A 27,326-nucleotide genomic window follows, 5' to 3' on the forward strand; every position below is an offset into this window, starting at 1 on the left:
GTGATGACGTGCCTGGGGGCAGGGCCGGGACCACACCTGGGGACTCCGTGGGAAGCCTGGCCTCCTGGCTGTCAGGCAGGCCTGGGCCAGTGCTGGGCATGCCCTCCTCCCTACACCAGGCGGCTCAGTCCGTCCCACTGGCCTCTCCTCCTTGGTTCAGATCTACCTTCTTGCCTGGTACTAAACCCTGCCCTGACCCTGCAACCAAATTCTAGCACCCTGCAATGTTTCTCTCCCTGCCACCTCCCCTTCTCTCCTCCTCAGTCTGAGTGGGCTCTTTGCATCACACCAGCCCCACACAGCTTCCCAGGGGCTGCCTGGATCCCTAGCAATGGCACCACCCCAGAAATGTTTTCATCTCTGGTCCTCCCACACACCTGATCAGCCCAGCTGGTATGTGCTGTTTCTAGAATTGTGGCTGAGGCCACCAAACTGAAGCTGGGGCATCTGTCTGGAACCTTACTCTGATCCTGAGTCTTGTCCTACAACCCGGGTCTCAGGCTGGGTCTCAACTCTTTCCTCTGCCTACCTACTCCAGACTGTCTTGAGCTAAGGTTCTCAGGGATGGGCCCAGAGGCAGCCAGGACAGCCCACAGACCTGCGCCTGCCATCTGGGGTTCCCACACATGGACACGGTTCCCCCGCACACACCTCTGTCCCCACCATGGAGCAGGAGTGCTAGGGAGAGAGAAATGAGAGCCTCGAAGGATGGCCACCATCCTGCAAGCCGTGCTGGGACCGACCTCTAAGGTCCGAGTGAACCCCCCTCTCTCACAGGAGACCCTTATGCGTGGGAAGTCCGGCTCCCCCCACCAGAGGTGGGCCACCTGATCTTTGCGGCAGACTCTGCCCTGACTCTGCCGGGGGCAGGCAGTTCTCACCAGAGTCTGGAGATAGGAAGCCCCGTTCTCTCCCACGCCAGTGCACGGGCACCCTGCTGCTAGCGCCTGCGGGCCCCGCGCCCGATCTCACCACGGGCTTCTCTTCCTTCCCTGCCCCTCCCTACCCACGTGTCTGAGCCCGGGCTCCTGCGCCGCTAGCCTGGTTTCGGCCGCTGCGATCCAGCCCGCCCGGGGCGCTATCCTCTGTGAGACGGCTCTGCCTTGTCTTTTCCTCTCCACCTTCCAGGGTCCTGAGCACGGCCAGCGCTGCAACCTGATGTGATGCTGCCCACCTGTCTGTTTAACGTCACCTGCCCTAGACAGTCTGCGGCTGGGCTCCAGCCACATGCCTCCGGGATTACTTAGCTCTTTAATTTCTAGAAGAGTCCCTGGACTGAGATGAGAAATGTCCTGAGTCTTGGGCACCAAACTGGCTATCAGAGGGACTCTCTGCCTCGGTGCCCGGGAGCCTGGGACGTGTGACCCCCCACCCCCACCCCGGCTGCTCCCACTCCTGCAGGCAGCTTCGCTCTGTGCCCTCCTTGCGGTAAGCTCCCCACTAACTCGATCGGATCCCGAGCTGGAATGAAAATGCCTGTGCTTAGGTGAATTCTCACATTACTCTGACGGGGCAATTAGTACAAAAGTTAGGGCCCAGAGCCCTACTATTTCTAATAGCAAAGCAAGGTATTAGGAAAGAAGATGCTTCCCCTAACCTCCTAAGCAGAGACGGCACTTATCCTAAGAGCCCTTCCTCAGCGGGCCACCCCGTAGGCCCTGGAGGGACGCTGACAGCAGCCAGCTTAAATTTACCACCAAAGCCCAGGGGGCACTTTCCATATTTTCGTGGGGAAGGGCTGCTCCGTTCATTGTCAGCGTTCTGGTTTCCACCATCGAGCACTCGCAGGGCAGCAAGAAGGTGAGCTGGAATGAGTGGACAGGAGAGAGAAGCCTGACTCCCAAGCCGGAGGGCTAATGTGGGAGTACATTTGCTGCCTCGTCCAAGACTCCTGGGCCCTTTCCACCGCCACCTGGCTGGATTGTCCAGCCTGTCCTTAGAGTCTGTGATGACACCTGCATGCTGTGTGTGTGGGTGTGAGTGTGTGTGTGAGAGAGAGCGAGGGTGTGTGTGGGTGTGAGAGAGTGTGGGGTGTGTGTGGGTGTGTGAGAGTGAGCGTGGGAAGGTGTGTGAGTGTGTGTGGGGGTATGAGTGTGTGTGTGCGTGTGTGGGGGATATGAGTGTGAATGTGTGTGAGGGTGTGAATGTGTGTGAGGGTATGAGAGTGTATGTGGGTGTGTGTGAGTGTGAAGATGTGTGAGAGGGTACGTGAGTGGGTGTGTGTGCGCACGTGTGAGTGTGAGGGTGTGTGAGTAAGCGTGTGAAAGTGTGTGAGAGGGTACGTGAGAATGTGAGTGCATGTGTGAGAGTGTGTGTGGGGATACGAGAGTGTGTGAATGTGTGTGCGTGTGAGTGAGCATGTGAGATAGTGTGTGGGTGTGAGTGAGAGAGTGTGTGTGAGGTTGTGAGAATGAGAGAGTGTGTGAGGGTGTCTGTGTGAGTGAGAACCGACAAAGCCTGGCCCCGGCTCCTGAAACTTGGTGTGCAAGGAGCACCCTGGCCCCGTGTCCAGGGCTGGCTGCCTCATGTGCTGCTCTCACGCGTCCCTGCGCACGTGTGGCGGTTTCTGCGGAGGGCTCCGAGTCCACTCCCCCTTTTTTTTTTTAAGATTTTATTTGAGAAAGCGAGAATGAGAGAGAGCACATGAGACGGGGAAGGGTCAGAGGGAGAAGCAGACCCCCCGCTGGGCAGGAAGCCCGATGTGGGACTCGATCCCGGGACTCCAGGATCATGACCTGAGCTGAAGGCAGTCGCTTAACCAACTGAGCCACCCAGGCGCCCCACCCACTCCCCTTTTCCGAACTGTCCGTCGGCTCTCGCTCGCTCCCAAAGGCAGTAGTTCTCCTGTGAGCACAGGCTGGGACGAGGGGCGTGGGCTAGAAGGGGAGTCACCTCCCCGCTCGGGCCTCAGTTTCCTTCTCTGTAAACTGAAGATGTCAAACCAGACACACTTTAAGATCTCTTTCCACCAGGGAATTAAATGTTTTTGTAGTGTGGACCCAGAATTCTCACAATCGCACAGGCTGACAAAATAAGCCAGCTACGCTGAAACGCCCTTCCACCCCCGTGGAGGCAGCTCCACGCTTTCACGTGAGGAAATGAGATCATGCTGTTAGATCCTTCCGGTAGCCTGGAGTGGCTGCGGAGTAAGAAGCAGTCAGCAAAGAAAACGCAAACCCTGATTCAATTCTTAACCACCGCCACACCCCAGACAACCAGCTTGCGACTCTGTGTTGCTGAAACTCAGTTTCCTCAACTATGAGATGAGAGCAAGACCCCAACCTCACAGGGTCCCCGAGGGTTCCCAGGGGCTCCCGCACCCAGTAAGCACCCCACAAGTGAAGGCCGAACCCTCCCTTTTAATGATAAGGAAACCTCGTTGCAATCCTGTGTACAATGACTAGGGCTTAGAAACAGAACCAGGCTTGGGGCCATGTGTTTCCAGCAATTAATCCGGGGCTCTGTACTCCTACCAGACTCTGAAGGTCTGGCTTCAAGCTACAAGAAGGCCCGGCTCTCCCAGGCCCTCCAAGGCCCTCTTCGCGTGATCTGCAGCGCCACCTAGTGGAGCGCCACCTAGCCAGCGGTTTCTTCCCTCTTTCCCAAGCACTCTGACTTCATCAACACAGACAGAAAGCTGGTGCTTTACGAGACTTAAGAGGGCAACGCTGGAAGTTCACCAAAGACTGCAGTGAGGGAGAAGGTATCAGTCTCAGGTCTTTGATCAGGAAGCGTGGCCAAATCGGGCCAACGTGAGGAGGGTCCCAAGATGGGTGAGGGCTGGTTCACAGGAATTTCAAAATTCTTAATTAACAGCTGTGACTTAGTGACAAGAATTAGGGAGCTCTTATTTTAAGTGAGAATTCCAGCTTCACTGAGTTTGAGGCATTTTACCGCACCGTCCTTAATCTTTCCTTCTTTTGCCTGTTTCCCCTCCTCATAAAGGGCGACACCTGCCCAATAGCAAGAGAGCTGCTAAAAATCCTAAGTTGGTCAGCTTTCCCTTGTCATGGAACCATCCTTTCCATTGCTCTGTATTTTCCAGCTCCTCTAGAATATCCCTTGTCTTGACATATTTTACTAGTATGGCCCACTAGTTACATCTCTTTCCAAGATGGAAGCCATTCAGCCTGAGCATCTCCTTCATCTTGCAGTCAATGCCACTCACATTTCTAGTGCTTTTTACCTTTGAATTCTTTACCTGTGGAAATGGAGATGATTTATTCTGGCTACTCTGACTCTATTCTTGTGACCTCATCTGTAAACTGTAAACTGTTTTTCATACTAATGGGGTCAAAAGGTCCCAGAACTACATCACCAGGAATTCTGCCTTGCCCCCCCACCCCGTTTTCCCATCATGACTTAGATTTCCTCAACCTCTCTCCTCTCACAAGAGCATCTTTTATGTCTCTGCTTCACAACTATTTTACTATTGTTCCAGGAGCACAGGGAGAAATGAGGAAGCGCTCCCAGAGAGAACAGGGCTGTTCCAAGTGCCATGACATAGGAGTCCACCATATTTTCCTTGGAGAAAAATGCTGACCATCTCTACCTCTATAAACTATTTCGACGTCACCGGAGCTAGCATTCTAAAGCAGAGTTCTTGCTATTCTATTCTTTCGTCTAAAAAAATTAATAGTCTCCCTTGACTTAGAGCATTCACTCTCTTTTTCCAGAATCACTTTCTTCCATTCCCTTTTACTCACCATCTGCTTCCGCTCGATTGGACTACTTGCTACTCACCTTCATGCCTCTTTGCTTTTGCCCTTGCTGGTTCCTCAGCCTGCTCTGCCTTTTCCCACATCACCCTACCTACTGAAATTCTACACAACCCCAGTGAGTGATGTCCACTCTAGTTAGAATTAGCCACTCCTTTCCCTTCTCTTCTGCATGTTCCTTGTTCTTCCATCTAGCCTCTATGTCTTCCTATCAGATGTTAAATTTAGCTGTTTGTATATTTCCTTTCTGTGTTGCAAACTCTTTGAAGGATGGGGCTCTCTTGTCTTTCTTAATCCTCCCCTTCCAGTCCCTAGAAAGTTCTCTATAACGCCAATCAGGGTAAGACTTGAGAAACTCAAAATATTTTTCCGAGTTTCTGAAGGAACTCAAGCACAAAAAGGAAGGAGCTCAGAGCCTCAGGACGTTCAGGGTAAGGAAAAGCCAGGCAGGCGTGTGTCACTCACATGTAGATGGTGTCCGGTTCCAGGCATCGAACGATCAGAGAGATAGTGGTGAGCTGCTTGTCTGGTACCCGAGCGGGCATGGCACAAGGAGACTTTGCTCCAGAGATGATGTCGTCCACAAAGCTCAGCACCGTTTCTGCCCCGGGCAGGGTGGGGGGGGGGGGAGAGGAATGGAAAAGGCCATGAGAAACAGTGCTGGCCAAGCAAGGAGATGGCATCAGTTCAATGAGAACTTAATATTAGAACTGCTTGGTCCCCAGTCTTCTCAAATTCCTAGTAGAGAAAAAAGACCTAGAAGGAATTGTCTTTTCTGTTTCATGTTTAATCAATTTAGAGCCATTTGTCCGGAGTGAGTTCAGACACAACTATGGCAAGATGTACACACATGTGTGAGCTCTTTTATGAAATGTTCTTGGCAAGGGTAGGGAGCAGCTGCTGAGGGCAGTGGTCCCTGCCCGCCCTTTGCAGTACCTGTGCTCATCAGGGACAGGGCCTCGGAGGAAGCGGGAGACAGCTCCCCATGCCTGAAGGCCGTGCATATGTCTCCCAGCCTCACTGACCATTTTGGCAGAGCTTGTTCACCCTGCATCAGACTGTGGACGCCACCATCCTGTGGGGGACCACACTCACGCGTAGGTTTTAGGGTTGATTTATGTTGACCTTTCCCTACGTGTAGGCAGCAAAATACTAGGGCATGGAACATTGTTCATGGGGTGTTTCCACTTCTTGAAGACTTCCCTCTTCTAGCTGGACCTGGCAACTGCAGAGTTTGCTTTAGGACAAGACATGGGGTAACATCTGTTTGCGCATGCTTTTGCCCAGAGGGGGGTTATTAGCAAAGGAATTTTTTTTTTCCTGTAATCATGGCAGTGGTTAGCACAGAATTGTTTCTTAATTGTGGGCTAGGATAACTAGTGTACTGTACTGTTGTTTCTTTGTGAGTGTGCCTAGAGGCAATGAAATGGACACCTCTTTAATAAACAAAAAGAAAAACAAAATCAAAACAAGACTTTGTCAGATGCTCACCATGCAAAAACTCTTAAATGGACGAGATGGCTGTTCTTGCTTCCCCAACCCCGACCCACCCACCCACCCCCCACCACCCCCACCCCACAACCCAACCACCGGGGACCCTTGGACACCGGGGACCTGGAGCATAGGCCAGGAGGCAGGACATTTTTCTTTTCTCTTCTTTTTACCAATGGATTAAGATGAGCCCATGAAGTTGGAGAGGCTCACCTGTCTCCACTTTGGAGTGGTCCATCCTGTCAGTGACCTTTTCCTGACGGATGAGGTAATCTACAATCTGCACCCCGATTGGAGGCTCTGAGTGTTCCCACTCCAGGACCACGAGGGTGCTGCTGGGCTCATGAACCGTGGACAGTCTCAGCCTGAGTGCAAGACAGGAAGAGACATGACATGGGGACCTGTTGGGTCCTGCGATGCTCTTCTGATACTGGCCACCTTCTCAATTGTTATGCCCTCAAGTCTTCCTTCTAACCTTTCTTAACCAACCATTGCAACAATCTCTCTGAGCGCCTGTCTCCTTCACTAGAGAGCAATGGTTCTTGAAGGTCCCCAGAATCTGTATTTTATTACTCTTAAGTGCCTTTTACAGATTAGGAACTCAACATCTGTTTGCAAATAAATAAATAAGTAGGTGAATCAAAGATGAATGAGCACCTACATCTTATAGGGTCAGTGGGCAGGGCTTTCTGGGTGGCCCTACTTACAAATATAATTTCTTGCAAATATAATTTCTGGATTTACCCTTGAAAATAGGAGAATGTGCCTATAAAGCTCATGCCAAGGCTCACTGAGGTGGTGTCTGGGAGAGCCCTGCATTAACAAGGCTCAGTTTCCATAGCGTTACCAGGATCTACTCTGTGGGGGGAACCCTGGCTTCCCCTGTTGCTATGGGTACTAACATATTTCCTTCCCGACACCTTCTGCTGGCTGGGCCTTGTAACAGGCTCGGTTTGGAGGCTATGCTCCTGGGGGGCTTTACCAGGCAAGAGAAAGTTGACCACATGTCAAGTTCTCCTCGGGGTGATGTCCTGTGGCTGCAAACTTGAGCTCTGATTTCAGGTTCTTTTTTTGTTCTTGGGTTTCTTTGACTATCCTGATTCCCGACTCCAGTCTTTCTTTGCTTTTCCCAATTCAGAGTCTCCTCCTTCCATGCAAATTGTCCATTTTCACCACTCTTTTGCCTTGCCATCTCATACGTCCTTGTGCCTTGCAGAGACTCACTACACATTATTGACGTTCGTGGTATGGATCTCCTAATGGTCCAAGTGGTTTCAATTTGTTACCTTGTTCTGACTTCATAGGTATATCTCAGATTTGTCACTTGCTTCCAATTCCGGGTTTCTTTCTAGACCACTGGCTTCTGGGGATTTTCCTGGCTCCTGCTCATTCCAGTCTCCATCCATCACATGCCATCCCTGCCATTCACCCTCATCCTTGGTCCCCATATCTCACGACCTCCCATAATCATCGACCTCTGCTCTCTACTCAGCTCACAGATGCCTGTCACTGGTCTCGGGGGTCATTGTGCCAAGTGCTACAGATGGAACACACCAAGGCAATGGTCAATTTCAATTCAGCAAATGTTTGTTGAGCACCTATTATGTATCAGAATGTGCTTGGTGCTCAAGATGCAGTGGTGCTCGAGCCAGCTCCAGCCCCTTCTTTTTTTTTTTTTTTTAGATTTATTTATTTATTTGATAGAGAGAGAGACAGCGAGAGAGGGAACACAAGCAGGGGGAGCGGGAGAGGGAGAAGCAGGCTTCCCGTGGAGCAGGGAGCCCGATGCGGGGCTCGATCCCAGGACCCTGGGATCACGACCTGAGCCGAAGGCAGACGCTTAACCGACTGAGCCACCCAGGCGCCCCATAACCCCTTCTTTTGTGGAGTGGTCAATAGAAAAACATACAATTATACATGTGATTATAATAACGTGTGATAAGAACTTTAAGAAGAAATCACGGGAGGCTGTGGGAGCAATAGCAAGGAATTCAACCAGTGGGAAAATAATGCAAAACACATGCTCCTTAGTGGCTTACTATGAAGGAGTGCATAGTTTGCAGATGACATGAAAGATGGAGTAGACCCAAAACAGTGCGGATATTGATGAATTCATTAATTAGAGTCATATGCTGAGTGCTATTTTGAAGAAAAAAGCATTAGGAAGTTTAAGTAAGTAACTAAGCCTTTCTGAGAAGTCAGATTCTGTGAAAATGCGGACCAAAGCCGGCCTCTACTGAGAAACAGCGGCATGCATGATTTACATAGACTCATGTGAAACCAGAGTGCATTTCTATTTCCAATTACCAAGAAACGTTCAAGAAACTAAGGTCTGCTACTAAAAGAAGTGATTGAAGTTGACAAGAGAAGTGAAGTCCTTAATAGATGTTCCTGCTTATGAAAATTTAGCCCAATTTGATCTTTAGCAATAACATACAGTAAACGCAGGTTTAGAAAGAAAATCAGCCCTAAGACACCAATGGTTGAATCTTGTGTCCACCTGATGATAACTGTTTAGTGGCCTCGGTGTTGTGTCAAAAATGAGGTAGTTTTCTTAGTGGGTGAATCCATCTAGAAGCACCATCTGCTTCTAGTGGCTCCCTTTATACCAAAAGAAAGGACCTTGACTAATAATGACCTCGATTCTCCTTTGACTCAAGAGGTCCAAGTCATGGCCATAAAGAGCAAGAAGCCAAGCGCTGGTGTATCTAAAACTACCCATAGAGAGAGGGCACGTGGACAAGAGAAGACATTGGTTTGCGCTGAGAGTCTACTGTTGTGTCTCATCTTTCTTGGTTCTCTTCCTGTTCAGTCCTGGCTCTTTGATGCCCAACAGCACTTCCCTGCATCAGGCCAGAGGGCAGCATCTGCACGACCAGCCTCTCACTGGCTGGTGTCCTCCTGCTGGCTCGCTCCTGCTGACTCAGCCTCCTATTCCCACGGGTCCTGATCCTCCCTTTGGGCTTTTTTTGCCTCACCAGCCCATGGGGCCATGCGACTCCAACGGTTCCTGCCAGCACTCCTTATTAGACACCATATGTCTGTGCGTCACTCCCAGTACAGATGTCACAGCAGAGGCTAAGGGGGTGCCTGCCTACAGGGATTTGGCCAGTTCTGTGCAGCCTTCCCCTGAGGCAAGGAAATTGGACATGTTCTTCCTGAACCACCTTGACAACCCTTTGTACTCTGTTCACCCCTCAAATGCAGATAGCCCCTAATGCTCATCTCTGACCTTCTCCTCTTTCCAGTTGATACTTATTCGAGAGGATCCTTTCTCATAGCTGGGGTTCCATTGCTCATTTCTTTGGGGTTGATTTAAATCTTCTTATCTCTAGGAGATGTCTATTTCTCCAAACCGTCTTTCCCTCTGACCTCTGAACATCTCGGTAGGACTGCCCCGCTATACCTCCAAGATGGATCCAACTGGACACAGTCTCCTCCTCAAACGTGCATGTCCCCGGATGCTTCTCTTCTCAGCTGTGGCTTATTCGTCTTCCCAGCCACTGGGACTGAAGTCATAGGTCCATTCTCAACTTCTCCCTTTTTCTCCCTCCCACACCACCAAGTCACCCGCAACCCCCCTTCCACCACCCCCCCCATTGGTTCTACCCCAGATCATCTCTCCGTTGTGTCCTCTCAACACTATCATGGCTGATATCATGGCCTCTTAGCGGTGGTGGCTCTGCTTCCTGCTTGAGGGCCTTGGAAAAATCATTCAGACCATCTGAATGCATTTCCTTGTCTCTTAAACAGAAGTGATAACAGTACCTAATGGCTCCACACAGAGCTGCCACCCAGGAAATGTGTCATTGGCCTAGTAGAGTCTCACTACCGATCTCTCACTTCCTCCCCTGCAACGTCACTTTAGCCCTCTGATCTTCTGGCCATGCCGTCCATCTTCTCTACCTTCAGGGAGAAACTCAAGTGCCATCTCCTTCATGAAGCCTTCGCCTGCCCCCAATTCAGACTTGACCATTCCCTTTCACACTTGACTTAAACGTCTCTGATAACTCTTATCAGACCATGTCTTCTCCTATGACACTCTGCGTGCTGCATCCCTAAGATTGTAAGCTCGCTGAGGCCAGGAGCTGCCTCATGTTTTTCTTCCTGTTCCCTGGCCCCCGGTCTATTGCTTTGCAACAAGTGGATGCCCTGTAATACACATTTGCAGAACCGTGCGGAGGCGGGCATGCAACACAGAGGCAGAGAAGGGGAGTCATACACAGGCTGTGGGAGAGGTGCACAGGTGGGAAGTCCATCCGCTCCAAAAGCCGTGGAGTCGCATCGACACCAGTCCTCGATGACATCTCCAGTCCCTGAGCACCAGAGTGAGCTCATGGTGGCCTCCTGCAAGAGCTGCAAGAGAAGGAAGAGTAAGTGTCCGGGAGCCAGGGCTGGGTCACCACAGTCAAGAAACAGAATCCAGGCTTTGCTTGGTTCTAGATTACTTTCAGCCAGTAGGCTGGGGCACCACTTCACCACTTTTTTGATCTAAAATTCCTACCCCAGGAGACTGATTCTGGGAAGCTAGACCTCGCAGGACCTCCTTGGCGCTGCTCTCTCATTAATGTGCCAGTTCACCCCTATGGTTGACAGCTGTTACCTTGGAAGCAAGTCTTACTTCTCCCTTCTTCTCCATCCATCACTCCACACCCAGGGCCCTAGCAACAATAACCTCTTGACCATCCACTGCCCTGACCCCTCTTCTCTCCACCCTTAGGCACTTGGCCCTTTCTCAAATGCCTCTCTGTGCATCCTCATCCTGCCCAGCACTGCCCCTCTGCCACATTCCTTCAGCATGCCTTGTACCCCACGTACAATATTTATGCAGATCTGCCTTGGGTTGTGCTTGAGTGTGAGGCCTCTCTTTCCTGGTAGAAGGTAGAAACAGAGCAGCAACCAGGTGAACTGCGCTCCAGAGCTGTCTGCCCTGGGTGAGGACTTTGGCTCTGCAAATCACTGCCATGTGACCTGGGGCAAATTAGATCAACTTGGTTTCTTCAGTGGAAAAATGGGATAGAAACAGCACTCTCCTCATAGGACTGTTGTGATGATGACCCGAAATAATATCACCAGAGGGCATAGCATAATACCTGTGCTGTGCACGTGTTAGTCACATATAAATATTACATCAGTAATCAATAAATGTCAGCAATTATTATTATGTTTGAATGACAGGCTTGGGTCTTCTGTGGAAGCATACAAATGCCACAGAGCCTAGGACAATTCTTTACATACAGTGATTTCACAGCAGATATTCCCTAGTTGATGAAAGGACAAAAGGATAAAATTAGACTAGTCAGGGAACAGAACTTGAGATGGGATAATTCCCTGGTGAGGAAGCAGATCCTGATGGGCACTGACCACTCAGTGGGGCCCTGCTGCCTCAACCCCAGCCCAGGGATAGGGAGAGGGCAAGGCTGGCCACAGGCATGTGGCCGTGCCCTCTGGCCGAGGTCAGCTTTCTGTCTGGGTCAGCTCACCGTCCGCAGCCTCTGCTTTTCCTTTGAGTCTCTTCTCTCTGACCCACTCTTACCAAACCCACACAGAATTGGTAAATTAGAGAAATGAAGCAGCCATCTTGGAAAATTTTAGGCCAAAATATTGGAAGGGGGGGGCAGGGGATATGGAGGGAGGAAGAAAAGAAAGAAGGAAGGAAGGAAAAGAAAAAAGAAGAGAATAAGAAAAAAATGACAGACAACCCTACAAAAATTGAAATGTCTAAGCTGAAAGCCAATACCCTAAGTTACATTCTCCCAGAACTTCACATAAGGGTTCATACTGACCCCGCTCCCACCTTCCTACTCCCAGATTGGGAGCTTCTAGGGAGCAGGGACCAATTCTTGATTATCAGTATATGTGTGTAGTTTTAGAATTTCAAGGCCCTTTTAGGGCTAACACTGTAGTTTGAGCTCCATGATAAACAGGATTTACAGTGGAGGACATTTAGAGTCAAAGAGGTTAGTGACTTGTTCAGGGTCACAAGCTAGTGAGTGGGGGCCACCCCAGAACCTGAGCTCAATGTGACTGATTGTCCGCCGGCTCCTAGCAGGAAGCCTGGTGCACTGCAGGTGCTCACTTCATGCTTTGCCTGATTGAACCAAACTCAAATCAAAAGTATACTTTCTTAAACTAGGAAAACCGACTTCCATTGAGAGAGGTAGAATAAAGAGGAAATTGTGGCTGCCCACGTGCAGTCTTCAATCAACAATTACTAGCTAAGCACCTGTAAGGGTCTGGCTGCTGTGCTAAGCATTAAGGATACAGTGCGGCATTAGACATAGTCAGCCCCTGCCCACATACATCTTGCAGCCAAATAACAAACAAAGGAACAGACGAAAGTTACCTAAGCAACCAAATTAGTAGGACTGGTGGTAAGTGCTCCAAAGAAAAAGGGTGAATTGGGACAGGAGGGAAAAGGAGGGGGGATAATCTCACAGAGGGGTTTGGGAAGGCCTCCATGAGGATATGTGTTTTTATCTGAACTGGGAAGGACAGATCAAGAGTTATCTGGTTCCAGGTGGAAAACCAGTATTAAGATGACCTCAGCCTGGGTGAAAGTTAACCTTTAAAATCAACCGAGTAAAGGCTCTTTTGGCTGTAAGAGCCAGAGTGAAGGACAAAGAGGTGCTCAGCAAGTGGGAGGGGGTGGGGCCGGTTACAGAGATCCTGTGGTCCATGGTGAGGGGCGGTGTCCCATTCTAAGAGCAGGGGAAAGTGTTTTAAACAGGGGAGAAACATGATCCGATTTTCAACCCAAAGGAGTAAAGACCAACACTTATGATGACAGACGTTTCTTCAAAAGCTTTAACTTTCCACCTTCGGTTCACACAATTCCACAAGTTCCTACTCCCTGAATCCTGGGCTTTCGGTAACTGTGGAAGATAGGCTGGGGTAGAAGAGGGGAAATCAAGAAAGAGCTCTTCTGGAAAGAAGAGGAAAAAAAATTACATTTTTCTTGGTATCTAGAATGTGGCAGGCATTGCATGGGGATCCTCATTTGTTATTAGATTTAATCCTGATTCCCAAAAAGAAATAGGATTTTCCCATTTTTGTTCTTATTTTGTTTTAGGGAAAGCAGCTGAACTTCCAGGCCAAGTTCGCCCCTCCGTTCATTCTTCCATTTATTTATTTCATTCATTTATCCAGCAGGGTGCCAACTGCATGTCAGCTAGGAGCTGGGATTCCATAGAAGAATGAGTGCTTCTCAGAGTTTACAGGACAAATACGTAAACAAATACATGAGCACTCGTGACAGCAGGTGATACGTGCTTCAGAAGATGCAGGGACACAGACAATGGAAGCCACTTGAAGGAACAGGGGCTGGCCTGGGAGAACAAGGGAGGGCTTGTCATAGCTGTGGATGCTTGAGCTGAAACCTGGAAGTACTGTCATAGCAGGAGTATGCCGTTGGCAGAAATGTAGGAGAGGCCATTCCTGCGAGAGAGAGTGACAAGTCTGAAGGGCCAGATGCATGACAGAAAATGTGTTGTGTTTAAGGAGGTACCAGGAGTTAAAATTCGGAGGATAGAATATAAAGCATAGAGTAGACACAACCTAACCATGTAAGCGAGGACCAAATTGGACAATGAATTGCCCTTATAACGATATGCTAAGGACTCTAGATTGTATTTAACAGATTCTGCAGAGCTATTGAATTGCCCTGCTGCAGTAGGACCTGATGTCCATATTGGACGGAAAACTCCGACTGGTCTCACAGGAAAACCAGTAAGAGGCTACTGTAACAAGAAGAGGGTGGCCTGTTATTACAGTGGATGACTGTGATGGGGGTACAATCACAGGAGGATGGATTCAAAGTATTTGTAGTCCCCAGTGATGATAGACAGATGTTAGGGAGTGACAAGAAAAGTCAGGGAAGCATACTTGGCCTCCAGCTTGGGCAACTTGGTAGAAAAGAATCCCATTCACCGAGACTGAAGCACAATGGTAACTGTTTGGGGTGGAAGATGTTGGGTTGGAGACGTCTGGTGGGTTATATAGTTTGACCTATTTGTTTCTAGACTGTTTCTAATCACTAGATTGAAATTTGGCATTATAGATGATCTAGCCCAACAGAAGGAGGCCAAGAGAGGTTAGAAAATTGGCCCCAGACCTACCAGAGGGGTAGAGATAAGAACACACACCGAGTTTACTGGTGTCGTGACTTAGCACCCCTCTTTGTTTGCTTTTTCACTCCATATCTGCATTCTTTGTGAGAAAGGGAAAATTAGAAGGAAAAGCAGAGGAACAGAGAGAATTAACAGAGAAGACAGATTATGTCTAAGGAATGAGAGAGAAGAAACATGGGATGGTGATGGAAGCACCTTGGGCCACCTTGTCTACGTGTTCAGAAATTAGTGTTCAAATACGGCCAGATGGACGATCTCTCCCAACCCCTCTCTTAAAACCAGTGCAGGAAGACAGGGAAGGGCCAAGGTCTGGCAAGTAGGAGATCCAGAGAGGGAGATGCTTAAGACACAAATTCCTTCAGCTTCCCCATTTTACCCACGACGCCCCTGCAGGATGCTGGGAGTCTTTGTCCTCCTCTCCCACCCAGCTCTTCCCTACTCTGCAGCTTCGCGTGCCTTGTCCCATAGGACGGTGCTATGAGTGTATTCCCTGCCTCTGCTGGTCCAGGCCAAGTGCTCAGGAGCTCTTGGGGCACCAGTTGCAGCAGCCTTGGGTGCTCCCAGAAGACAAAGTGGGGCAGGTAAGGGCACTGGATTAAAGCCACCGCAGCTTTGGGTCTCCATGGTGACATCAACCCGTCCTTGTCATCCTTGCAAGCCACCCTTCCATGGTCTCTTCTCCCCAGCTCTTCTTCCCCAGTCACTTCCATCAGAATGAAGAGGAATTCATAGGCCAAAGGAACCACTTATCCTTTCGTTCCTGTGAGGAATGTTGCTTTGAACTATCATTGGCAAGAGCAGCATACACGTGCAAAATCCCTCCTTGCTGTTGGAGCATCACCTATGAAACAACTGTGACACACCAGGTGTCCCTTAAAAGGGGAAAGAGAAAGCAATCATCACCCTACCTGGATGGACACAGCTCTCAGGCAGGTGAGGAGCTCTCTGCTCTGACTCTACTATGGTCTGGTCCCTCAAGGTCACCTTTGCCTGTAGCATCAGAACCCCCACACCTTGTGCTTTTGTGTTTTTATTCTTGTCATTGTCATCATCGTTGCTGTTGTGTGTGTTGTGACCCACTCTGTTCTTTCTGTCCTTGAGGAGATCAGAGAGCTAGGGAATGAGCTAAACCACTGTCTCTGCCACAGTTCTCCAGCTTATCCCTTTGGGTCCGTTCATTTTCTCGTAGCACCTTTGGAAAGGGAGCCACACAGGGAAAGGAGGGGTGCTTGGGACACGTCATGACCTAGCAGTATAATATAAGGCAGAATATGTGCTTGGATGTGGGGTTTTGTGGTCTTTGTTCTTAGAGTCAGAGCCATGGGCATGATACCATCCCCCCCAGGCTAAGACCAGACCGTTCCCTTTGGAACCTATGCCTGACACACTCCTAGCCTCGCTGCAGCCAATCCAGGCTTGGGATCTGTTAGGGGAGCCAGCCTTCCCCCCATAACTGTCCCCTGAGGCTTTCTGAACAATGACTTTGGTGACTATGAATGCCATACCTCCTGATCTGCCTACCTTCTCTTCCCAGCCCTTGTTGCTCAAGAATCTACACAAATGCTGAGTTGTGACTCTTGAGTCATTACCATGGGTGTTGTGGATGCACTGATTTGACTTAATATGCAAACATGCAAATCTAAGCAAATTATGTGCCTGGATTAGCTAAACAAAAAGTCTCAGTATCCCTATTCTAGCACAGAACTCAACTACACCCTGTCACCACCCCCCACTCCGGCCATTTGGAAAGCCATCTGTTGTTGCTGATGCTTCCCTGAGTCCCAAGCCTCTTACCCTCTGTGTCTGGTTGTTGGTCACCAGTTCATAGATGGGGGCTGCTCTGGTCACCTCCAGCAGAACTGGCTCAGCAGGAGTGTCAGGGCTGGATGTCACATGACACAGGGGGCAGGATGAGGGGCATCGTCCTTTGCTCTGGCATTCCATGCGGACTCCAGCTGCCATGCGTTTGGTGCCAGTCTCTGACAGGCTGGCGATGTATTCTGGGAACGTCAGCACCTTGGGGTCTCTTTCCCGCTCCTCCGACTCGTCAGATGGGGAGTTGCCTGCCAGACACAAAATGAAAAGGAGCAATGAGGCAATGAGGCAAAAGAGCAAGGTCTTGCGTGATCTCGTGGCCCCTGAGTGCTGGAGTCAAATCCCAGGAAGGTCACAAAACGTCACTGTTAAGGATGTGACTCTAATGTCCCAGTCAATGTGGGGAACCCGTCCTCCCTGTAACCTATTAGAGTTGGAAATGACCTTCCAAATATGAGATCAGGTTGTTTCCTTTTGGAGAACCCTCAGCTCCACTGATCCTCTCAGAGGGATGCATCTGCAGTGTCTGCAGGATCTACGACTATCGTCAATAATCCCAACAGTAACAACAGTAACAACAGTGATTATCCCAGGACTCAGTTTCTTCATCCATAAAATGAAGATATTCCTTGTACCTACCTCTAGCATTGTGCGATGAATAAAAGGCAACATGTTTTTAAAGTACATAACACAGTGGCTAGTGCATGTCCAACCATCATCATAAGAGTTTAATCATAACTATAGGTAAGAGTTACCCAAACTATGAAGTGAGATCTGTTCCGGACCTCTTTTAACACTTACAAGAACTCTCTGCATGGAGTTCTACCATTGCACCCATCTTATGGATGAGGAAAGTGAGGCCAAGAGCCTCAAGATCACACAGCTAATATGTTGTAAGCGCTGGGATTTGAATCAAATTTTGTCGGATTCCAAAGCCTTTAAGTCATTGGGAAGGAAGAGGACTTTTCTGCTTTATTATTCATCAATGCACGGAAGACAGGAGGGAGTTTGGGCACTCCAAAGCACTCCAAAGAGATGGATTTATAACGTCCTTGATTGGTGAGTGAAAAGTAGTTAGAGAAATTCTTGCTTTATTTTTGGTGACAAAGATGAGAAATGCCTACCTGAAAATATGTAAAACTTTGTTCCCTGTGGAAGAAAACACGGCTTGATATTTGTCTTCCAAGCCTTCATGATTTCCCATTTAACTTATTCATGCTAGATGAAGTTGGAAGTACAGTCCACTGACCAAAAGCCCTTGGGCTCCACAAGAGATCCCAGACCCTTCGTGACACAGCTACAGGCCCGAACATGAAACAATTTCGTGGAGACCACTGGGCTTCTAGAAATAAAAGGCAGATACAGAACACTCGTTCTGGTCATCTTGAACCGCTCAGGAATGTGGTACTTGATGGGCCAGATCTTTGGGGGAAATGGCTGGAAGGGTTTGCAAAGGGGTTTCAGAAGGTGACTGTGAGCTACAACTCACTGACTTTCTAACAGGGTTCTCTCTTGTGGGGTCCAGGGAGTTCTCTGCCCTCCTCCCTTGTGTTTGCCATGTAATATGAGCCCATTTGCAAACGTCATGAGACATTTCAACCCTGTTGTTTCCCAGATGAATATCCTCAGTATGCGGATGAGGCATCTTCCATCCAGAAGCTCCACTGACATGGGACTCCTTCTGCACATTAACGCAAAGGACTCACTCAGTGACTATAAATGTGAGATATAATTTATTTCACATTTGCAATTTGTTTAATAACAAACCCAGAGTTGAACTGAAGCCTTCCTAGGTTATAAGAACTGCATAACTGCACACACCAAAGCAAAGAATGGTGTTATCAAACAGGGAGGCCCAGGAGCCCACACCGGCCAGCCCCAGAGTCACTCAGAGCCACATGTAAATCTTGATTGACATTCAGGTTTAGGCACCTCAGTCAAGCCCGTGGCTGGGAATATTTGTAGAGTGAGCACAATCTAGCAGGACTCTCCTCACCTAGCCCCTGGCCAGGCCTCAGCCTTCTTCAACAGCTAATATGAACCAGGTAGAGATAAGTGAAGTGAATGAGGTCTTGGATTCTTGAAATGATTTCTAGAAAAACAGGCCGCCTTTCACTGGGAAAGTGAATGAAATTTAAAAAAAAATCAGAAAAGACACAGTGTTTCTTTTCAAGATAAAGTTTTAAAAATTTTGCTATGCAAACCGTGCCAGAGAGCTTGATGGTCTCTTGGAGGACCAGGGGCATTTCATCAACCCACAGCCCTCCTTGTTGAGAAAGGATTCAACAGGGGCTGGGAAAGAGTTCCCACGAAATGACCACTAGATGGGGATATCAAGTCTAAAATGCTCTTCTGTGAGAGGAAATAATCTGCGATGAATTCTGTGGGGCCACTTTGGCACCACGGAAAAACTTGTGGAAAAGTAACACCTGGCTACTTAACAAAGTTTGTTGTGGTACCATTTTTTTCAATGAAATAGTTAAAAATTAATGAGTAACATAATCCCATAAAATGTATCCCTAGGAGAAACATACACAGCGAGAGACAGAAGTAACTGAGAGACAGAAAATTAAAATCCCCCTGAATATCCTTCACATGGGGTAAAATTTACTTCAAGGGGGAAATAATCTGCCACCACATTCCTTTTCTCTCACCTTTAATCCCCAAATACCCAGGAACTCCGCCGCCTCCTCCCCACCACACACCCCCCATACACATCCCTCTGTAGGCCGGGGGCCCTTTCATTACTTGGGATGCACCGTTCTGACAGACAGATGAGGCCACTAGAGGGCACTGCATCCCCAAACACAGTGGAGCTGAGTGCCCACCTCCCTGCCCTCCCGCGCTCCCTCATTAAGGCTTGTAATTGCTGTAAACATTTAAGGGGCTGTTCCCTGGCGGCTGTCTTCTGACTATCCCCATTAAAATCAAGACTTAGCAAATCCCGCTCAATATCCTCCAGCCCCGGATAGGTGCAAGGTTAGGGAGAAGAGAGGCGTGGGGAGGAGGATGCAAAAGAAATGGTGGCAGACCTCCAAATTCTTGTTTTAATCCAGAATCCTCTTTTCCTTCTCCTGAAAATATTCAGGTCCTTAGAAAGCGGGCCTGCTGAAGGCCCCTGCAGTCCCCTCATCATGCAGGACGGAGCTGTCTAGAGAGGAGCTGGATTTATACCGAGGTAATGAGCAGGGAACTCCCAAAGCCATCTATTCAGGCTCCAGCAAAGAATAGAGATGTGTCTGTGAGAGAGATTTTTCAAAGAGGAAATGCATTTTCCATGTGCAGTTTAAGACACAATTGGGAAATACCCCTTAAAATGATGGAGTCTGATGGTGAAAGCTCAGATAAATCTCCCTTTGCCCAAAGAGCGCACCTATAACCATCATGTCTGTGGCAAGTGAAAGAGTAGTCCAAATCCTAAAATCTTCAGGAGAGTCTGATCTTTGACATTTGCTTTTAACTCCCCCTCAGTGTTGGGGTAGGCAGTAGAGAGGTCGGTGTGTGGAGAGTCACAGGGAGGAGACCCCACCTTATTTCCGTATGGTTCAATGGCTCCCCCCCTCCACTGACCACACAGGATTACAGTCTGTAGGTTCTTCTTGACTCTTCTGCCCTCTAGATCCTGAGTGGAAACGCTCTAGCACTTTAAGACACTACACTGTCTTTTAATAACATGAATATACGATTTCAACAAATTATAGGGTCTCTGGACATAAGAAAGAAGCTACAGCTAAAGTCTTAAAAGATTATAATAGGCAAAGGTGCCTTCTGATCCAGAACACCCAGGTGTCGCCCCCTCTGATTCCTATTTGCAGAATTCAGCTAATTGCTCTCAGGGAGGCTTTGGAGTCCAGCCATGACACTTAGCTTTCTTATAAGTAGAAGAACAGCCAACCTGGAATGTAGTTAACAACCCCAAAACTGCAAAGCATTTTGCAAATACAGTTTGCTATAAATAAATGCCATTTGCTTTAGGCTAAATCTGTATCCTACAGCACACAGTGGATGAATTTCCCCAATAGAATATTGTGGAATGAGAATATTGGCATCCTCAATGTTCAGAATCTCATTGTGGATGTGCCCATGGCCTTAGGCATGTACATCCTGACCCACCTAGACTCAGGAACAATACGAGGATGCTAAAAGTGACTGACCCATCCTCACACAGGGTCTGCTTTGCTCGTAGGAACCAACAGGTCATGGAGGTGGATGAGTCGTTATGAAGGAAATTGGTACGATTCCTGTAGGATTCTGGGACTGCTTAAGACTCTCTCTCAGGAGTTGGTGCCCAAGGCAATGAGAGGTTAATGACATCACAGCTAGAACTACAGAGGTAGTTCATTAGGCGGCAAAGAAATCAAATGCAAACTAATTAGATCCTAGCTCTCGGAGATAGCTTAGGATCTGCGAGAAAGAAAGCTTGACATGGGGCAAATGAAGCACAGCCATGGCTAACTGTGCCCTGGAGCCCACCGACACCCTGCCCTCCATCGCCTCTCCAGCCTACTCCTGTTCACACAGGGTGTCCTGGAGTTATCTGAATTCACATTTCCGTCTATGCACTCCGGCTCGGATTGGTCTCTTAGGATGTTCGGTCACGTCCTTGGGCAGAGAGGTTCAAGTCACCCTGGATGACTTAAACTTAACTCCTAGACTTGCCATAAGACAGCCTCTGAGACCTGAATAAAGTACAATGTGATGGATTAATAATCAGGTGAAAGAGGAGACGGCATAAGCTGGCCACTTCTCTCTACTCCTCTGTATGAGACAATGAGTGCTTGGGGCCAGTAACTGTGCCTTTAGCTTGGAAACTCCTTTACCTAGTTCAAGTGTATCCATAGCCATCATCTCTCTACCCGTCTTTCTCTCTCTGTATGTGTGTGTATATATATATATGTTTCTCTCTCTGTATGTGTGTGTATATATATACGAGGGTAAAGAGGGTGAATATAATAACTCATGATCATAGATTTAAAATTTAAACACAAGTCAAACATAAAGAATACAACCAAGGCATTTGTAAACAGCTAGCCCCTTACTAAAGCTTTAAACAATCAAGCGGCAAGAACGAAGCATTATTCCAACAACAGCCAACTCTCTTGTCTCTCGCCAGGACCTCTCCCATGAGTATAGCAGAGCTTCATTAGTAGCTTGCTTGGAAATCCACCTGAATGTCCAAGGGGCACCTCAAACTCAACGTGTCCCCAACTGCTGTGGTCATTCCACACTGTCCCCAGCAACCTGCTCCTCACTCGAAGGTGCTAGCTCAGCAAACCGCACTGGCTTCCTCGTTGCTCAACGTGGAAGTCTCAGCTTCCTTGTTGGTTCTCCCTTGCCCTTCCAACCAATTGCCCAGTCTTCACACCCTTTACCTCCCTGAACCATCCACTCCTCTTCTCGCCCACAGCTGCCCTGATGCCACAGCGGCTTATGGGGTGAAGTGTGAGTCACATTGCCTGGGATTGATTTCTGACCTTCTCACTTGCGAGCTGTATGATTTGGGGTCAGTTTCCTAACTTTGCTGTGCCTGGGCTTTTTCATATATAAAAAGGAGATAATAACTGAACTGATTTAGTAAAGCTGTGGTAAAGATTAACTGACATAATCCATGAAGAGGGTTTCATGGTGCCTGGGATGGACTGAGTACTCTCTGAAATTAATTCTTCTCACAATGCCTTGTCTTCTTGCCTACCCCGCCCACCAGCCACACCATCAGATGGGCTCCCTGGGGGCCAGACTGTGTCTTGTTCTTCCAGTGTCATAGCCCACAGTGCCTAACAAGTAGCTAATGCATTCGGCAATTCATTAAGCAAATATTTATTGAATGCCTACAAATGTTTGTCGAATTAATAAATCATTCATAATGATTTGTATATAAAGTGATGAGGTACTAACGAGACAGGCTGGGTTTCAATTCATTTCCTTCCTTGCTGTCCTGGGTTCTTTGGAGATTTTTCTAGTTTTCTCCTAAAAAGAGGAACAGCAATCCAGAGCAAGTTCCCCTCCTGTCAGGTACAAATGTGACTTGGCCTGAGATTATCCAGTTGCAAAGATTTGAAGAAATACTGCAGAAATACATCTTGCAAATTGTGTGAAACACACACAGGCATCCCAAAGTTACTGATGGGCATGGAGTTATTTACGTTGGAGCTGAAGGACTTAAGCTTCAGAAAAGGGGCAGCCAATTGTGGCTCTGAGGAGCAGACGGTAGTTCTCCTGTGACGAATCAATGTGGGGAAGCTGTAGCCACCAATGGCAGAGGGGCTAAAGGGTCTGATTGGTATCCTGAGCCACGGGCACCAAACAGCAGCTGAGGCGGAAGGCACATTGCTGTGGGGGCGTGGCCAGCGCTGAGAGCTGAGTGACAGCCCTGGTACCAGGATTCAGCACGGCTATCCCACTTCCCCAGCAAAAAAAGACAGTGCTTGTTACAGCAAGAGTCGGGGGACACTCTGGAACCCTGAGAACAGTCCTAAGGATGAAACGTGAAAACCTCTGTCTTCTGCAGTTTTCCTACTTAACCCCAGCTCAGCCTGAACATTGGAGCCCACCCGAGTTTCCAGCCACACATTCATCACTACCCATTAGCTCAGAGGAAGCACATCTTTGGGGATGTGCTTTTGGGATTCAATACTAGAAAACCACTGGTTCGCGATTGTCCAGCACGTTCAGAAACAGTCCCAGCTCCATAGGGTTTATACTCCTGTCCTTTCCTACAAATGAATTCACAATTTTTTTTAGATATCCTTTTGTCAGGATATATTCTTTACTTCTGGTTCTAAAATTAAAGTTTCTGAAACTTCAGAATTAGTTCTTTGGTATTTCTGGAGGAAGTTTCTGGAAATAGCAAATGGTCTTTTTTATAAGGATGAGCAACATCTCTGGGTGTGGTGAGGTCCAATGTAAATAATTAGCAGTCATCAAATATCCACTGGGCACCTCAGCAAAGCACCATTAGCTGGGAGGTTGAAGAAAAGGTGTCTTCTGGAAAATTGAATTTTTTGTTTAATTGATACTTAGCCAGAAAATGCTTACTTTTCCTCCAATTCTTGTTGACATTTTTCTTCTCTAAAAATGCAGTTTTCCAATTTTCTGCCTGCCTCGTGAAACATTGTCTACCAAACAGAATTAAACCTTTCCCCAAGGCACCTCCAGGTGGTAATTTTGTTCATCAATTATGACTATGCAGATTTGGAAGCTGTAGGAGACAGAAATAAAACGGTATATATACCCCAGAAGGCTTTTAAAAATTGATTGATAACATAAGGTTACATTTTCTTAAGATTGCCCCTCCCCCCTTAATGAGCGTGTCAAACAAATCATCACCTGGTTGAGGTTCCTGGCTAATTAAGTTCATGTGAAACTGAAGTTTTGGTGTGGGCGTAGTGCTTTGTCTTTGCCAAAAGTCGTTAGTCCTCTTTGGCACGGGAACAGTTAACTGAGTAATAAACTGACCAAACCTCTGACCAGAACTCACCAAAGCCTCTGTCAGCCTCTTTTTTGGTCAGTAATGGTGACGGTCCATTTAGGAGAGGTTGGGTCCAAAAAATGACATAGCAGCATCTGCCAAGGGATTAATAAAAACACAAAGATAGTCTTTGCCTAGCAGTGACTCCCACTGCACCCCTTTTCATCTTAAACTTCGTGCAAAGAGGGGAAAATGAAGATAGCTCGGTGAACCACCGAGATGCCCAGAGACCTGTCTCTACACAGCCCATGTGTCTCAAGAGGATCAAAAATAAAATCCAAGAATTCCTAGGAAGTCCTAAAGCTTTGACTTCAGAAATGAGCCCTTCTAATCAGCTAGACTGCTAGTCCCCAGTGGGCAAGGAGCTGCCTTACATTTTGCTGGACTGTGGTGGTTCTTACCCCATGCCTGGCACTTGATAAGTGTTCAACAAATATATGGGGATGGCAAGAAGCAGAGGGATTTTAGCTCTCTCTGGTCTTTTATTGCCTGCAACTCCTCAAGTCTGCACCCCAAAGCCTCATTAGGATTCACCATAAGGGCCAGGCCAGGAAACCTGAGGTGGCGGGGTGGGGGTGGGGGTGATCTGGAAGCATTTACTAAGTGCACACATGTGCTTGGTATGGGAGACGGGGCTGGTACCACTGTTCCCCTCACATACCCAAAGAGTCTGTCTTTCTCTCTTCCCTGCTTCCGTCCTTCCCTAGATGTTTACCAAGTGCCTCTCTGCTCCTGTCACCCCAACTAGAAGTAATTCCACTGGTGCTTGGAGCCCGTGTCCAGAGGAGCGCCCAGCATTGTGTCAGACAGGGTCTGGTTTTATGTCTTGTCTGCCCCATGCACCTCCAGGATGGGGCCTTACTCACCAGTGTATCCCTAGAGCCCAGCACCTGGCACCCCGTAGGTGTTCTCTCGGCCTTGGCTGGAGTGTCATAAATGTAGGGGTACATGGTCCAACACCCCCCTTCTGTAATGTGGACATGATTCCATTTTTTTTTCATTTGCCTCTTACAGTCCTGTTCCTTATTCACCAAAACGTCATTTGTGCGACTCTGAGCAGTTTACCCAAGGTTTTTGTTCTTATCAAGTCCTCCCCCTTCATTTCCTAGGGCTGCCAAAACAAGTCAGCACCCACGGGGTGGCTTCCAGCAACAACAAACTACTCCTCCAGTTTTGGAGGCAGAAAGTCCAACGTCAAGGTGTCGGCAGGGCCACGCTCCCTCTGCGGGCTCTCTGGAAGAACCTTCCTCGCCTCTTCCACCTTCTAGTGGCTCGGAGCGTTTCCTGGAGACTCTCGGCTTGGAGCTGCGTTGTTCCAGTCCTGGCCTCAGTTGCTACGTGGCCTACTCCTGGATGTCCAAATCTCTCTCTCCCTTCTGAGGACACCAGTTAATTGGATTTGGGGTCTACCCTAAGTCCAAGGTAACCTCATTTTTGTTACATCGGCAGAGAACCTATTTCCAAATAAGATCACATCCTGAGGTTCCAGGTGGGCAAGAATTTTAGGGGGACACCACTCGACCCACTGCAATGTCCATGGCCTTTAGCATTGTGACATCACCTGCTGAGCCCTCCCTTGACCCACTGCCAGTGACGATCCATTTGCTGGCCACTCGGGAGCTGGCCATTCACCCGCTGGACTTCGTCCCAGGGCACCAGGCAACAGGAAGAGGGAAGAAGTTTCCAGCTCCCTCAGCGTCCCGAGGCCCCACTGCAGCTGTGTGCAGCTTCTTGTCAACATCAAAATAAACCCAACATAGAGATTCAGAGTCACAGCCTTCTGGATGTGCAGAGCTGCATGGGATTATCCCTGCTGATTTGCCAGACAGAGTGGCATGGGGAGGGAGGGGGGAGGACCAGGCTTAGAGAGAGGTGAAAATGAGGAACACCTGCAGGATGGCTCTTTGCAAATCTCCATTAGCAGAGAGACCACATGAGTGAGTGGGCACACTCAGCGGGCTCCAGCAAAGAGCCTCCCAAGCACTTGTCTGGAGACTAAGGCTTTCCCCCCGACCCCCCTGCCAGTCTTGTGTTTCCTGTCTGGGAAGCTGAGCTGAGAAGCCAAGTGTGCATCTCAGACCACTCAAGAGCAGAAGGCTCCCCCCTCTCTGGGGTCCTCCCCTAGAAGGAGCCAGGATCGCTCAGGGGAGTAGCCCAGGCACAAGGAGAGGGAGGAAGCTGGACCAGAGAGAAACCGAGAGCTCTCGGCCCCAGCGTGGGCCTCTGCTAATGTTGAGGGCTCCACTGGGGGCCTCTCGGAGCTTCTAGTCGGATTCAGAATGGAATTAATGATGCTTCCCTCTATTTACCAGGCAGCATTATTTCCCAGCTACGGGGTGCCCATGAGTCCCCTTAGCTTCGCCAGAACCATCCCCTCAGGGACACTTTCTGACTCCTTCTACCTTTTCCTCCATTTACTCCATCTCCTGCCCCATATGCTCCTACTCAGGCTGAGCTCACCATCTCTTTTCTTTCTGGCTTCAAATCTGGACAAGACAAGCATAATTGAGAGAAACTCCTTGACAATTCTGAAATGGGTAGAATGGACATGTGACCAGTATTTGCCTCGGCTCCACATGACAAGAGCCTGGCTGTGCACAGTGTGTGTGTGTGTGTGTGTGTGTGTGTGTGTGTGTGAGGGTGGCCAGGATGCAGACATGAGTTACACACAGGTGGGAGCCTCTTGGGGCGTACGTGGCTCCACGGTGAGAGATTCAGTGCCTTGCTGAGACACTGTGGAGTCTGGCTTATAAATATCTTTAACTACCAAATGGTCTAGAAATTTTTAATAAAAATATTATTCAATAATAATACTACTCCAACCAGCAAGGAAATGTTGTAATGGTCTCCATTTTCCTCTTGATACTCATCTAGCTTCTGTTTTTCAAATGAATTTGGATGTTAAATCCTTTTGCTGCCCTGACCAATTTATTCTGCAAATTAACTGTATATGACAGAACTTAAAGTCCGTTACCACTTAGCTTTGCCTCACTGAAATTTATGCTGCTCCCCTGCCTGTTGGAGCCACCTGCTCAAATAGATTGTGGCTCCTGGTGGTGATTTGGATTCTGCTTAAGTCCCTCACCTCTTGGTCCTCATCTCTTGAGTTTAAAAGTGCTGAGTGGACCAGGCCCTTTTCACCTCTCGCTGACCTGCGCTCTATTCTCAGACACTATGGTCTCTGCAGCTGCCCATCCAGCCTTAATCAAACTCTCCTTATGAGATGTGGTTTTTCACCCAGAGCTGCAACCCACACTGGTCTGTGAGGGAGCCTCCGTGGCTCAGCCTGACTGCAAGTGGTGGAAAGAACCAGATGCATGGGCAAGCAAGGGTTACAAGATGAAGGGGCAATGCATGGCATGTGGATGTAATCTCAGATTGTGTTTGAGAGAGTGTGGTGACCAAAGCAAGGGACAGAAACGGCGCCATGTCAAGCCACACAAGTTGGTTCACTTCTGGGTGACACGAGTGGAGAGACACTCTTGGCACTTGGGAGGGCAGTCAGGATCCCAGGGCACATGGACACGGTGTCATATCAACAACTGGGGGAGTCTGGAATGGATACAAGAAGACCTGGAAACAGGCTTGGCAGTCTCTCACCATATATTTGAAGGGATGTCACACGAAGTGGGATCACATGAATTTCTGTACATTTCAGAAGGCACAATTAAGATCCAAGGGAGGAAATGAGAGGGAATGAGTTTA

The 27,326-nt window shown here is 48.5% G+C and overlaps 1 protein-coding gene across 3 annotated transcripts in view; it reads right to left on the minus strand.

Moving 5' to 3' along the window:
• Positions 1-27,326, minus strand: part of ASTN1 (astrotactin 1) — a 293,665-nt gene that overhangs the window by 16,611 nt on the left and 249,728 nt on the right. For all 3 annotated transcript variants that reach the window (XM_032393411.1, XM_032393409.1, XM_032393410.1), the window contains exons 17-20: positions 16,133-16,401; positions 10,432-10,565; positions 6,423-6,574; positions 5,184-5,319 (exon numbers count right to left, since the gene is read on the minus strand). In XM_032393411.1, the coding sequence (XP_032249302.1) occupies positions 5,184-5,319; positions 6,423-6,574; positions 10,432-10,565; positions 16,133-16,401 (691 nt within the window). The remainder of the gene's footprint in view (positions 1-5,183; positions 5,320-6,422; positions 6,575-10,431; positions 10,566-16,132; positions 16,402-27,326) is intronic.

The sequence above is a fragment of the Phoca vitulina genome, unplaced genomic scaffold, assembly GCF_004348235.1.
Source record: "Phoca vitulina isolate PV1807 unplaced genomic scaffold, GSC_HSeal_1.0 scaffold73, whole genome shotgun sequence".
Classification (NCBI taxonomy): domain Eukaryota; kingdom Metazoa; phylum Chordata; class Mammalia; order Carnivora; family Phocidae; genus Phoca; species Phoca vitulina.